Source organism: Lucilia sericata, unplaced genomic scaffold, assembly GCF_015586225.1.
Source record: "Lucilia sericata isolate MDLA Ls3-8-SP2 unplaced genomic scaffold, ASM1558622v1 Contig000556F_arrow, whole genome shotgun sequence".
In the NCBI taxonomy this organism is placed as follows: Eukaryota; Metazoa; Arthropoda; class Insecta; order Diptera; family Calliphoridae; genus Lucilia; species Lucilia sericata.
In genome coordinates this window covers 112,645-126,586 of record NW_023994566.1, presented here as the reverse complement: position 1 = coordinate 126,586, position 13,942 = coordinate 112,645, and the positions used below count along the sequence as shown (strand labels likewise).

At 31.1% G+C, this 13,942-nt stretch overlaps 1 protein-coding gene across 1 annotated transcript in view; it reads right to left on the bottom strand.

The window, feature by feature from the left end:
- The window catches only part of LOC119606175 (protein TANC2), a gene marked incomplete at its 5' end in the record, with an annotated part of 78,564 nt that overhangs the window by 8,017 nt on the left and 56,605 nt on the right, over positions 1 to 13,942 (bottom strand). The window contains one exon of the mRNA XM_037959585.1: positions 28 to 667. Within this exon, the coding sequence (XP_037815513.1) occupies positions 28 to 667 (640 nt within the window). The remainder of the gene's footprint in view (positions 1 to 27; positions 668 to 13,942) is intronic.

The following is a 13,942-nucleotide window of genomic DNA, read 5'->3' as shown; positions in this document are numbered from 1 at the left end:
GTATAATACATCACATTTGAACCTTACCTTCTGATAATATCGAGGCTGTATCAATGGGACAACCACTACCAACACCACCACCATTCGAAGCGGTACGACGATGACCGGCAACAACACCACTGACACCGGTTAAAGCGTTGCGCAAATTTTTATGATTGAAAAAACGACGGCGTGTCGGTGGTGTGGCAAATGATGAAGCATGAATTTCGCTATAGTTATTAGATGTGGCAGTTGTAGTAGTTGCAGCAGCACCACCACCACTACTACCATTACCAACACCATTTGTAGCATGTAAAGGTTGATGGTGATGTTGATGGTTGTAGTGATGATGGTGGCCATTATTATTGTTGCTGGCTGTTGTAGTGGTTTGATTGTTGTTGCTGTGGCCATTGTTTGTTGAAATGATGGACGATGATGATGATGTACCGTTGTTGTTATGACCATGGCTGATGAGACCGTTGTTATTATGAATATCCGCTGTAACGGTATATTGTTGTAAACCAACTTTTGCTGATGCTGTTGCCGCTGTTGTTGCTGTTGTTGTTGCCAATGTTGATGATGATGAGGACGTTGTTGAGTTGCCTGCTGCCACAACACCAGCCTTGGGTAATTTACCAATACTGGCATAACGATGATATTCAGGTGATATAGACTCCTGCCGGTTATGCTGAAACAATAAGAAAATACAAAAGAATCTAATAAAATATTTTGTTTTTTTTTTTAAATTTTAATAAGGAAATATGTATTTTTTTTAAATTTTTATGGTTAATGCTTAAGTGGCAAGTGACCAATAAGTAAAATAGAGAAAAAAACTGCTAAACAATTTTAACTGTTTTTTTTTGCACTCAACTCTTATCAATGATGAAAGTCTTTGAAATTAAGAAAAAAAAAATAAATATTACTTTTATGTTTGATGTATTTAAACTTCAAAAGGCCGCTTTAAACAAAAAAAAAAAAACTAAAATAAACCACAAAAAACAAACTGTGGCAAATCATCCATAAATATTGGCCGGGTTCCAAAGTTCAAGTTTATACAGTTTCAAAACATTGTCTACTACTATATACTCTTCTATACAAAACTCAAATCAACAGTCAAGTTAGGCAGTTAGGCCGACAATGACGATGTCTGTCTATTCTCTTGCTAAAAGGAAACAAAACAAAACAAATCCAATGAAAGAAAGGCGAAAACAAAAAAAAAAAAAAAACTTCAAAATAAAACGTCAAAAACTAAAGTAACGGCTTAAAATCATCCATCTTATATTGATTAGTCATATGTGTATAGTTTTGTTGTAGTTTATTAGCTACAACAACAACATTTACTATAAATTGTATTCAAAATTTAAGTATATATTTGTTGGCAAAAAAAAAACGCAAAAGAAATTCAGAAAACGTAATTTAAACAACAAAAATATAACGAATCATTGTTCATAATCACTCGAAAAGCATCAGTTATAAAGTGACAATAACACAGGGCAACAAAATTTGAAAACATTTTGAAAGTATTCGTTTTTAGAAGACTAAAGACAGCACTGAATCCGTAACTGGTCTTAGAATATCTTTCTTACATTATGTTTTCCATATATCGTGTTATAAATATTGAAAAATCTCCCGTTTTCTAGACATTATAATAACACGAAGATATCTTTATTTATAAAATTTGTTATATCGTCTGAAAGTCTAATCTGTCGACTTTACAATAAAAGTATAACTCCTGTTTTAACGTCTTCCTGTTTTGAGATATCTTAATTCAAAGTTAAAGACAACCATAACCTCTAAGAAACTGGATATTGCCCATTATTTATGGCGAAATTTTGAACAGACGATATCTCAGCAAATCGTAGAAGAGAGCAGGTATAATAGAGTTTAAAACTTTAAAATATTTTGGACTTTCAGATGTCTTAACAAATTTTATAAATCAACATGTCTTTGGTTTAAGATAACGTGTCAAAAGGTCAGAAGGTTTTTGGATTGCTAGGACACGATAACTTGAAAACTTGGTGTAATGGAGAAATTGGAGAAATTCGGCTTAAGCGAACCTTTATCTATAAGAAACCTATACTTTGGTTTTGGGGTAATAAAAATTGTTGGCCTGTGTAATCAAGAAGGCGTCTTATGACAATTCATGCATTTCTTTGTCTGGTGTTTTTGACACATAGGCGTCCTTAGGCGAGTAACTATATTTAGGGGCAAAATTAGCTAATAAATCCATTTTTAGAAAAGACTTGTTAAATAAGACCTACGAAAGTTATTAAGTTTTGAAATTTGTTTACTTTTTGTTGCATATCAGCAAGTTTAATTATTTTTTCATATTGCCAGACTTTTCAATTAACTGTAGACTTTATTTCTCACTTGTTAACGCATCTGATATCCTGTCATTCAATTATTTAGTAACCGTATATGAAATTTTGTTTTTTTTTTCATTATCCTACAAACGTTAACATTTTATCCAGTTTTACCTTACCGACTCTCAGACTATAGCTAAAACGCCCATCATTTAATGTCGTTAGTTTTGTTCACAAGACAACACGCCTCTTCGATGTCTCGACGAGTATAGAACACACGAACACCATGATAACTGTTGTGCACAGTCGGAGTGATAAAAATAAGAATTATTGTTGAAATATCATTAGACTCTACCATTAGACTTTAATAAACTTAGGGTTGATCAAAGATTAAGAAACTGAAAGGCGATGTAGGTACTCGGCATACGCTGCCGATGTTGATTTCAAATATTTGGATCATAAAAAAACTGCTTTAGAGCAGAGGTTTCCATCGTATTTTGTTTTCCGGATAATTATTGTTAGAGACTCCATATAGGACTAGAAGTCTTGAAGTTAGAATTATGTTTTATAAACAGCTTATACTGAGAAGTCTAGAATATTACATTCTAAACTGAGTTTACACAGAGCATTTATTTTGGATGGTACGAATTATGACCTTAAAATACTTAGAAACCAAATTGCTCTTTCAACTCTTAAGTTTTTGTAAACAAGAAATGAAAGATGGTGTCTCCGACATTATTCTGTACATTTTATACAGTAAGACCTATTCGTTCCATATTCGAAAAGTCAGAAGCCCCAAAACTGACCTAGCCAGAGTTTTTTTTATTGCAGGACATTACTTTTCAGACATACCAGTCTTTCTCTATTTTAGATTCGTCTCCGCAGACGATAACTGGAATGTAATACTTGATGTTGTGTTTACCGATGAAATGAAATTAAGGACTTTGGACTAAATTATATTGCAAAATACTGTACATAATCCTCAGGGATCGAATAGGACTTTTGAATGGCTGACAAAAGTGAAAAATGCCGACTCAATTGTTACTTTAGAGAAATTCACTATTCAATACTTGGGACAATTAAACTGTGGCGGGATGTATATCGGTTTAGGTTTTTGGACGAAATTATAGTGCAAAAGACTGTGCATAATTGTCTAGAATAGAGCATAACTCGTCACAACTCCTTTGCCTTACAAGAGCACAGACTACTCTATCTTGGTAGGGTTCTTTTCCATGATCTGGATTGTCTCAGATATGCATCAATATAGTAAACATGATCGGTTTTATTAAAAATACCGGAGACCGTAAGAACCAAATAGTCAACGAAATTATGAGGGTGGAGGAACCATTCTCTCAACATATGGGAATGGCAATTCTAAGGATACCACAATGGGCCGAGTGAACACTAACCCTAACCTACGAATGGTCGATAAAAGGGAAGGTCCATGATTTGTTTGGCTCTTGAGAGAAATTCTCGACTCAATACTCGGAACAATCATGCGCATATATTTGATGTTAGAACGAACTAATCTATGGCGAGAATGAATGAATCAATCATGTTAAAGACGACTCTTGGGAGATTTAGCATAAGGAACTGCCAAAGGTAGACTCCAAACAAGAAAGTATTTGACTATACTACAATGGGCCATAAGGCCTTCGAGTGAACTCTAACCCTAACCTACGAATGGCCGATAAAAGAGAAGGACCATGATTCGTTTGGCTCTTGAGAGAAATTCTCGACTCAATACTCGGTACAATCATGATCCTATATTTGATGATCGAACGAATGAATCATTTATGTTAAAGGCGGCTCTTGGTAGATTCTGCATAAGGAACTGGGAAAGGTAGACTCCAAACAAGAAAGTGTTTGACAATTTCATCTTGAATACAAAAGTCATTAAAGCAAATATTGTAATATAGAGAGATCATTTTTTAATATAGATGAAGTGATCATGAAAGTGAATGTGATCTGAGCAGATGTTATCCTACTTTATAAGTGATTTACTACATAGAAGTGGAATACCGATTTACCGATAATATACAGAAATTCGTTCAGGAAGTAAAACTTTCATGTAGTAAAAAAGTGGGGTTATACTCCTAAAAATGCGAGTGATGCATGGATAACATAAACTTTTTACATTTTTTCATCAGTTAATTCCCAAAATAAGTATTACGAAATAGTTATAAATTTCCTTATAATTATGACCAATAGTGTTATTAATCCAGACTTTATTATTGTTGTTGCTGCTGTTACGTTACTTGTTGCACATGCGTTGGTAGCTTTTAAGACAAGATAGGACGCTGTTGTATATCGAAAAAACACAATATTAAAGAAATGGTGTTGCAAGCAACAGAAAAAAAATCATAAAAAGTCTGATGTTTTAAAAGAAGAAAAATCAATTTTCATAAGTTCCTATACAATATTATAAAGATATGAATTTTATTCATATAAATTTTCTGTTGTTGTTGTTGTCTTAAAACGCCCATTCAGAAAAAAAAACTTATTAAGACAGACAAGTGGTTTTACTTGTCATATAATATGCCACATATGTGTGTAAGCTATTTTGCTACATATGGTGGCATATTATATGCTGCTGACACTTTGTTGGTCTAACAGCAAAAAAGAAAGAAAAAAGAAAAAAAAATTATAAGGAAAATCACTATAAACATCATGCATTTATGATTACGAACAGAATCTTCCTGGTGACTTCTATATAGTAAAGTATGATGATAATGTTGTTGATCATGATGATGAAGTTTAGCTATAATGTCTGCATATTAAAAAATGCATAGACATCAGTTACTCTAGAGTATGTGTAAGTATTTGTAAATTTGTTGATTGTGTTTATTACCGGATTTTATGTAGGTTTCAACTTAATGAACGTCAAATAATCATTTTAATCACTTTAAGCCTAGCAAGTGGCGTTTACCTGTAGTACTTCTACTACCTCTCCTCAACACATCGTCTTGATCTTCTTTCTTCTCTAGACTTTAGCTTTTGTCTTTCTTTCTTTATGATCATGAATACCTTTTTCCCATTAATAATCTTTATTTTTTTGTGTTGCTTGGCCAAATGGTTTTTTGAAAATTTATAAGAAAAACTACAAATGTAAGATTTCATTAAAACTTAAATACTTTATCTGTATCTAAAGATTTTTTTCCTTTTATGTATTTTCAAAAAAGAAGAAAAATTAATGTTAAAGGAAATTATATATATTTTTTTTAGATACAATGTAGAAAATTTAAACGATAATGTTGATGGGAACATATTTGTTATTGTTTATTAAAAGCTTTTAATAGTTTGTATCATTAAAATGGGAAATTGCTGCAGGAAATGAGTGCATACAATATAGAGATCATTATAATTTCTCTTAGAGGAGGTATCGCTATAAATTATAACAACAAAAAGTACTGTGGTGTTTAGGAAAAAGATATCAGGAGACACAGAATCTTTTTAGTCTAAATAATGTTTGAAATAATGTTATCTTTAAAATACCATCACTAATACTTTAAAAGCATTTTTATCGATAATAAGCATATTATGACTAGGAAGGCTAGACTACACAAGCTGGGCAAACACTATACTATAAGCTATGGAGTACACTAGACTACATATAGAATAGGAAATAGATCAGACAAAAGACTAAATACAAGACCGAAGACTATAGATCAGAATATAGATTAGAATATAGACTAGACCCCATGCTAGACTATAGACTAGAATATAGACTCGACTATAAATAGACTATAGACTAGATCATAGACTAGACTGTGGACTAGAGTATAGTCTAGATATTTGCCAGAATAAAGATTAGACTATAGACTAGACTATAGACTAGACTATAGACTAGACTTTAGACTAGACAATAGACTAGATTATAGACTAGACAATAGACTAGACTATAGACTAGATAATAGACTTGACTATAGAGTAGACTATAGACTAGACTATAGACTAGACTGTAGACTAGACTATAGACTAGACTATAGACTAGACTACAGACTAGACTATAGACTAGACTATAGACTAGACTATAGACTAGACTATAGACTAGACTATAGACTAGACTATAGACTAGACTATAGACTAGACTATAGACTAGACTATAGACTAGACTATAGACTAGACTATAGACTAGACTATAGACTAGACTATAGACTAGACTATAGACTAGACTATAGACTAGACTATAGACTAGACTATAGACTAGACTATAGACTAGACTATAGACTAGACTATAGACTAGACTATAGACTAGACTATAGACTAGACTATAGACTAGACTATAGACTAGACTATAGACTAGACTATAGACTAGACTATAGACTAGACTATAGACTAGACAATATACTAGACAATAGACTAGACTACAGACTAAACTCTAGACTAGACTATAGACTAAACTAAAAACTAAACTCTAGACTAGACTAGACTATAGACTAGACTGTAGACTAGACTATAGACTAGACTATAGACTAGACTACAAACTAGACTATAGACTAGACTATAGACTAGACTATAGACTAGACTATAGACTAGACTATAGACTAGACTATAAACTAGACTATAGACTAGACTATAGAGTTGACTACAGACTAAACTATAGACTAGACTATAGACTAGACTATAAATAAGAATATACACAAGACATAGACTATAGACTAGACTATAGTCTAGACTATAGACTAGAATATAGACTAGACAATAGACTAGACTATAGACTAAACTCTAGACTAGACAATAGACTAGACTATAGACTAAACTCTAGACTAGACTATAGGCTAGACTATAGACTAAACTCTAGATTAGACTAGACAATAGACTAGACTATAGACTAGACTATAGACTAGACTATAGACTAGACTATAGACTAGACTATAGACTAGACTATAGACTAGACTATAGACTAGACTATAGACTAGACTAGACTAGACTAGACTAGACAATAGACTAAACAATAGACTAGATTATAGAATAGACTATAGACTAGACAATAGACTAGACTATAGACTAAACTCTAGACTAGACTATAGACTAGACCATAGACTAGACTATAGACTAGTCTATAGACTAGACTATAGACTAGTCTATAGACTAGACTATAGACTAGTCTATAGACTAGACAATAGACTAGACTATAGACTAGACTACAGACTAGACTATAGACTAGACTATAGAATAGACTAGACTATAGACTAGACTACAGACTAGACTATAGACTAGACTATAGAATAGACTAGACTATAGACTAGACTATAAATATACTATAGACTAGACCATAGACTAGACTATAGACTAGACTATAGACTAGACTATAGACTAGACTATAGAATATACTATAGACTAGACTAAAGAATAGACTAGACTATAGACTAGATTATATGCTAGACTTTAGACTAGACTTTAGACTAGACTTTAGACTAGACTTTAGACTGGACTTCAGACTAGACTTTAGACTAGACTTTAGACTACACTTTTGACAATACTTTAGACTACAATTTAGACTAGATTTTATACTAGACGTTAGAACAGACTAGCCTTTAGACTAGAGTCTTGACTAGGCTTTAGACTAAACTTGACTTTATACTAGACTTTATACTAGACTTTAGACTATACTTTAGACTAGACTTTAGCTTAGACCTTAGAGTAGACTTTGGACTAGATTTTAGACAAAACTTAGACTAGACTATAGACTAGACTTTATACTAGACTTTAAACTAAATTTCAGTCTAAATTTTAGACTAGACTTTGGACTAAACGTTAGTCTTAACTTTAGGCTAGACTTTTAACTAGACGTTAGACCATACTTTAGACTTGGCTTTAGACTAGACTTTAGAATAGGCTTAAGACTAGCGTCTAGAATAGGCTTTAGACTAGATTTTATATTAGTTTTTATACTTGACATAATACTAGTCTATATACTAGACTTTAGATTATATTTTGTACTATATTCTACACTAGATTAGAACAAAATTATTAAAAATAGTTTTTTGTTAAAAAATCAATTATATCAGTTCGATATGACTTTTATCATTAACTTTTAGATTAATCAATAGCAACAGATATTACAAGGCTAAATCATGATTACAATCCGCAAAATCTTTAATAAAATTCATAATCTATTTTATCCAAAGTTTCATATTTCATTACAAAATTTCAAAATATGTTATAATTATTTTTTAACACAAATTTCAAACCCAATTGCATTTATTTAAAAGTTTTAAACAAGTTGAAAAAAATGTATTGTTTAATTTGAAATTACCACAACAAATTAATGGCAACATTTATAAAAATCTTTTTTTTTTTTCAAAAATAAACTGATTACAAAAATCAAGCATTTACGAAAAATTAAAAACAAGAACAAGTTTTATTTATTTATTAAGACAGAAAAATAACGTACAAAAACCGTGACTGAACGAAAATTTTCAACACAGACATATTGACACCAGTTTGAAGTTAGTTTAAATTAAACCAAGTTTAAAAAAAGGTTAACAGTTGCCTAAGGTTTTGAATTAAATATTAAGTGAAACAAATGTAAAAAATATTAAATGAACAAGAATTAAAGAAAAAAAAAAAAAAATAAAAATTTTTAATAAATATTGTAACGTTTAAAAATAAAGTGTGGTGGTCTTAAAGTTTAAAATAAAAGCACACCTCAAAAGTTTTTGTTTTTGTTGTTGTTATTGTTTTTTCCAGCATTTAGTTAATAATTCATGGCAGGTAGATTATTGTTTAATAGTAGTTATAAATTAAATCTTACATTACAAATAATCATTTTAATTATCTAATAAATCATTGGTTTCATTTAAGCTTAGACTACATATTGAATAAATATAAGAGGTGTGTGTCTTTGGTTGTAAAGGAAACTACACAAATGTTTGCTGGGTTTAAAGTAAATTTGTATGTACATTATGAGGTGGTAAAACAAATTGCGTGAAATATTTATAAGAGCTCTTTAAATTATGAATTTAAAAGATACAAACAAATCAAAATGATTGCTTAAGGTGTGTCCGTCTACAAACAATATTGAAATCAATTGATGGAAAATCGAATACAAATATTGACTCAAGAAAGAATGAATGAAATTTTTACTATAGTCAAATGTTAACGACATTAACGACTATAGACTAGACTATAGTCTAGATTATAGACTAGATTATAGACTAGACTATAGACTAGACTATAGACTAGACTATAGACTAGACTATAGACTAGACTATAGACTAGACTATAGACTAGACTATAGACTAGACTATAGACTAGACTATAGACTAGACTATAGACTAGACTATAGACTAGACTATAGACTAGACTATAGACTAGACTATAGACTAGACTATAGACTAGACTATAGACTAGACTATAGACTAGACTATAGACTAGACTAGACTAGACTAACTATGACTACGCAGACTAAGAGACTAACTATAGACTAGACTTGACTAGACTTAGACGACTATAGACTAGACTATAGACTAGACTATAGACTAGACTATAGACTAGACTATAGACTAGACTATAGACTAGACTATAGACTAGACTATAGACTAGACTATAGGACTAGAATATAGACTAGACTATAGACTAGACTATAGACTAGACTATAGACTAGACTATAGACTAGACTATAGACTAGACTATAGACTAGACTAGAGACTAGACTATTGACTAGACTATAGACTAGACTATAGACTAGACTATAGACTAGACTATAGACTAGACTATAGACTAGACTATAGACTAGACTATAGACTAGAATATAGACTAGACTATAGACTAGACTATAGACTAGACTATAGACTAACTATAGACTAGAATATAGACTAGACTATAGACTAGACTATAGACTAGACTATAGACTAACTATAGACTGACTAGACTATAGACTAGACTATAGACTAGACTATAGACCAGACTATAGACTAGACTAGACTATAGACTAGACTAGACTAGACTATAGACTAGACTAGACTATAGACTAGACTATAGACTAGACTATAGACTAGACTATAGACTAGACTATAGACTAGACTATAGACTAGACTATAGACTAGACTATAGACTAGACTATAGACTAGACTATAGACTAGACTATAGACTAGACTATAGACTAGACTAGACTATAGACTAGACTATGGACTACACTATAGACTAGACTATAGACTAGACTATAGACTAGACTATAGACTAGACTATAGACTAGACTATAGACTAGACTATAGACTAGACTATAGACTAGACTATAGACTAGACTATAGACTAGACTATAGGCTAGACTATAGACTAGACTATAGACTAGACTATAGACTAGACTATAGACTAGACTATAGACTAGACTATAGACTAGACTATAGACTAGACTATAGACTAGACTATAGACTAGACTATAGACTAGACTATAGACTAGACTATAGACTAGACTATAGACTAGACTATAGACTAGACTATAGACTAGACTATAGACTAGACTATAGACTAGACTATAGACTAGACTATAGACTAGACTATAGACTAGACTATAGACTAGACTATAGACTAGACTATAGACTAGACTATAGACTAGACTATAGACTAGACTATAGACTAGACTATAGACTAGACTATAGACTAAACTATAGACTAGACTATAGACTAGACTATAGACTAGACTATAGACTAGACTATAGACTAGACTATAGACTAGACTATAGACTAGACTATAGACTAGACTATAGACTAAACTATAGACTAGACTATAGACTAGACTATAGACTAGACTATAGACTAGACTATAGACTAGACTATAGACTAGACTATAGACTAGACTATAGACTAGACTGTAGACTAGAGTATAGACTAGACTATAGACTTGACTGTAGACTAGACTGTAGACTAGAGTATAGACTAGACTATAGACTAGACTATAGACTAGACTGTAGACTAGACTATAGACTATACTATAGACTAGACTATAGACTAGACTATAGACTAGAATAGACTTTGAAATTTTTCTACATTTTTTTATTGTTATACAAATTTTTCCAATTCAGTGACTTAACAAAGAGGTAATTTTAGAAAAAAGTGAAATTTTAATTTAACTTTTTAAAGCCTTTTAAACATTTCTAATAAAAAACTATGAAGACTACAACAAATGTTTCTTTTTAACAATTTTAAGTGGCATAAATCTTGTTAAATCCAACTAACTTAACTAAAAGCCACTTAAAATCAAAAGTTGTGAAGACTTTAAAAATTTTAATTACAAACGAAAATGAAAAAAGCAACAACAAGAAAATAAAATATAATTAAAAACAATCAATTTCTCAGTCTGAGTCTTGTTGTTGGGTTTAATGTCTAAGAAACCCACAATTTGTTAATGAAATTACTTACAACTCAATCAAAATGTGGCAATTAAAATAGCACCTTAGGGGGGGTTCGCAGCAGCATCAGCAGCAGCAACGAGATAGATAACAGACATTTCACCAACCGTTAAAGAAAACATGCTTCCAGACACTTCCAAAACACATGTTTTCCTCTTCAAGACTTGAATATTTTAAAAATTATAGAAAAAGAAAAATGTGTAAATTTTCTCCATTACAAAGAAGTTGTGGGGAGGGGAGGAGAACCCAAGAAAATAAATACTAATAAATTTTTAACAGTCTTCTATTCGTATGGCTTATAAAATGGCCATAATTACATGTTGTAACATGCACAGCATCATCACCTGAACAAAAATTAAATGTAGATGATTGAAAGCTTAAATCGAAAACATCCTCTGGTTCTATTTTGTATTTTATTCCCAACTTTCCCCCTTTAATTATAATCAAGTTAAAGAAAGAGAGAAGTTTCCAAACATACCACTGGCATTAGAGAAATTTGTAATAACTTTAAGAAACTAAACTGGGATTAAAAGTTTTTGGTTAAATCTTATAGAAAAGTAATAGATTTTCTCTTCCGAAAGTATTTTTTTAACTAAAGATTAAAAAAGCTTTATAATAAGCGTTAACTTTTTAACTAGTAAATATAGTAAATCGATCATTTTATTTTCATGTTTATTTACAAAAATCTAAATTTCTGACAGAGAACAAAATAATAGCACTCCAAACTAAGTTACAACTTAAAAAGCCCTTTCAAATTATAACCATATCGAAGGTAATTTAATTAAGATGTTGACATATTCCCCATCACGCTTATCAGTCACCCAAAATGACATTTACTTTCTTAACAGTCAAATTGATCTGTCAAAAGCTGAAATGTTTAATAAATTATGAAATTTACATCGAACATGTAGAGACTTATTAACATAACAATTCCCCATAAAATTGTTTAAAATTTTAATCTCTGTGACTCTATTTTCTTTATTGATTTACACCAACGAATTGGTCATAAATAATAAGAAGTATTCAAAATATAATTTACTACCTGGGCTACTTCCCCTGTCTGTAGAACATTTAACAGCAGTTTAAATCATTTTTCGCTCAAGAAGTGAAAAAAAACTAACAAATTCTTTTGTGATCAGCTATTAGGGAGTTTAATGTATTGGATTTTGAACTTCTGGGATTTTGATAATTTTAAAAATTTTCTATGGAAGCAAATGATTCTATAGTCTGGACTAAGATCATTCTGTAGTTTAAACTATAGATCATTCTATAGTCTGGGATATAGATCATTCTATAGGCTGGACTATAGATCGTTCTATAGTGTGGCCTATAGAACATTCTACAGTCTGGACTATAGACCATTCTATAGTCTGGACTATAGACCATTCCATAGTCTGGATTATAGACCATTATATAGTCTAAACTATAGACCATCATATAGTCTAAACTATAGACCATTATATAGTCTAAACTATAGATCATTATATGTCCAGACTATAGATCAGTCTATATTCTGGATCATTCTATAGTTCAGACTATAGATCATTCTATAGTCCACACTATAGATTATTCTATAGTCCAGACTATAAATCATTCTATAGTCCACACTATAGATTATTCTATAGTCCAGACTATAAATCATTCTATAGTCCAGACCATAGGTCATTCTATAGTCCAGACTATAGATCATTTTATAGTCCAGACTATAGATCATTCTATAGTCCACACTATAGATCATTCTATAGTCCACAGTATAGATCATTCTATAGTCTGGAGTATAGATCATTCTATAGTCTGGACTATAGATCATTCTATAGTCTGGACTATAGATCATTCTATAGTCTGGACTATAGATCATTCTATAGTCTGGACTATAGATCATTCTATAGTGTAGACTATAGATCATTCTATAGTCTGGACTATAGATCATTCTATAGTCTGGACTATAGATCATTCTATAGTCTGGACTATAGATCATTCTATTGTCTGGACTATAGATCATTCTATAGTCTGGACTATAGATCATTCTATAGTCTGGACTATAGATCATTCTATAGTCTGGACTATAGATCATTCCATAGTCTGGATTATAGACCATTATATAGTCTAAACTATAGACCATCACATAGTCTAAACTATAGACCATTATATGTCCAGACTATAGATCAGTTTATATTCTGGATCATTCTATAGTTCAGACTATAGATCATTCTATAGTCCAGACTATAGATCATTCTATAGTCCAGACTATAGATCATTCTATAGTCCAGACTATAGATCATTCTATAGTCCAGACTATAGATC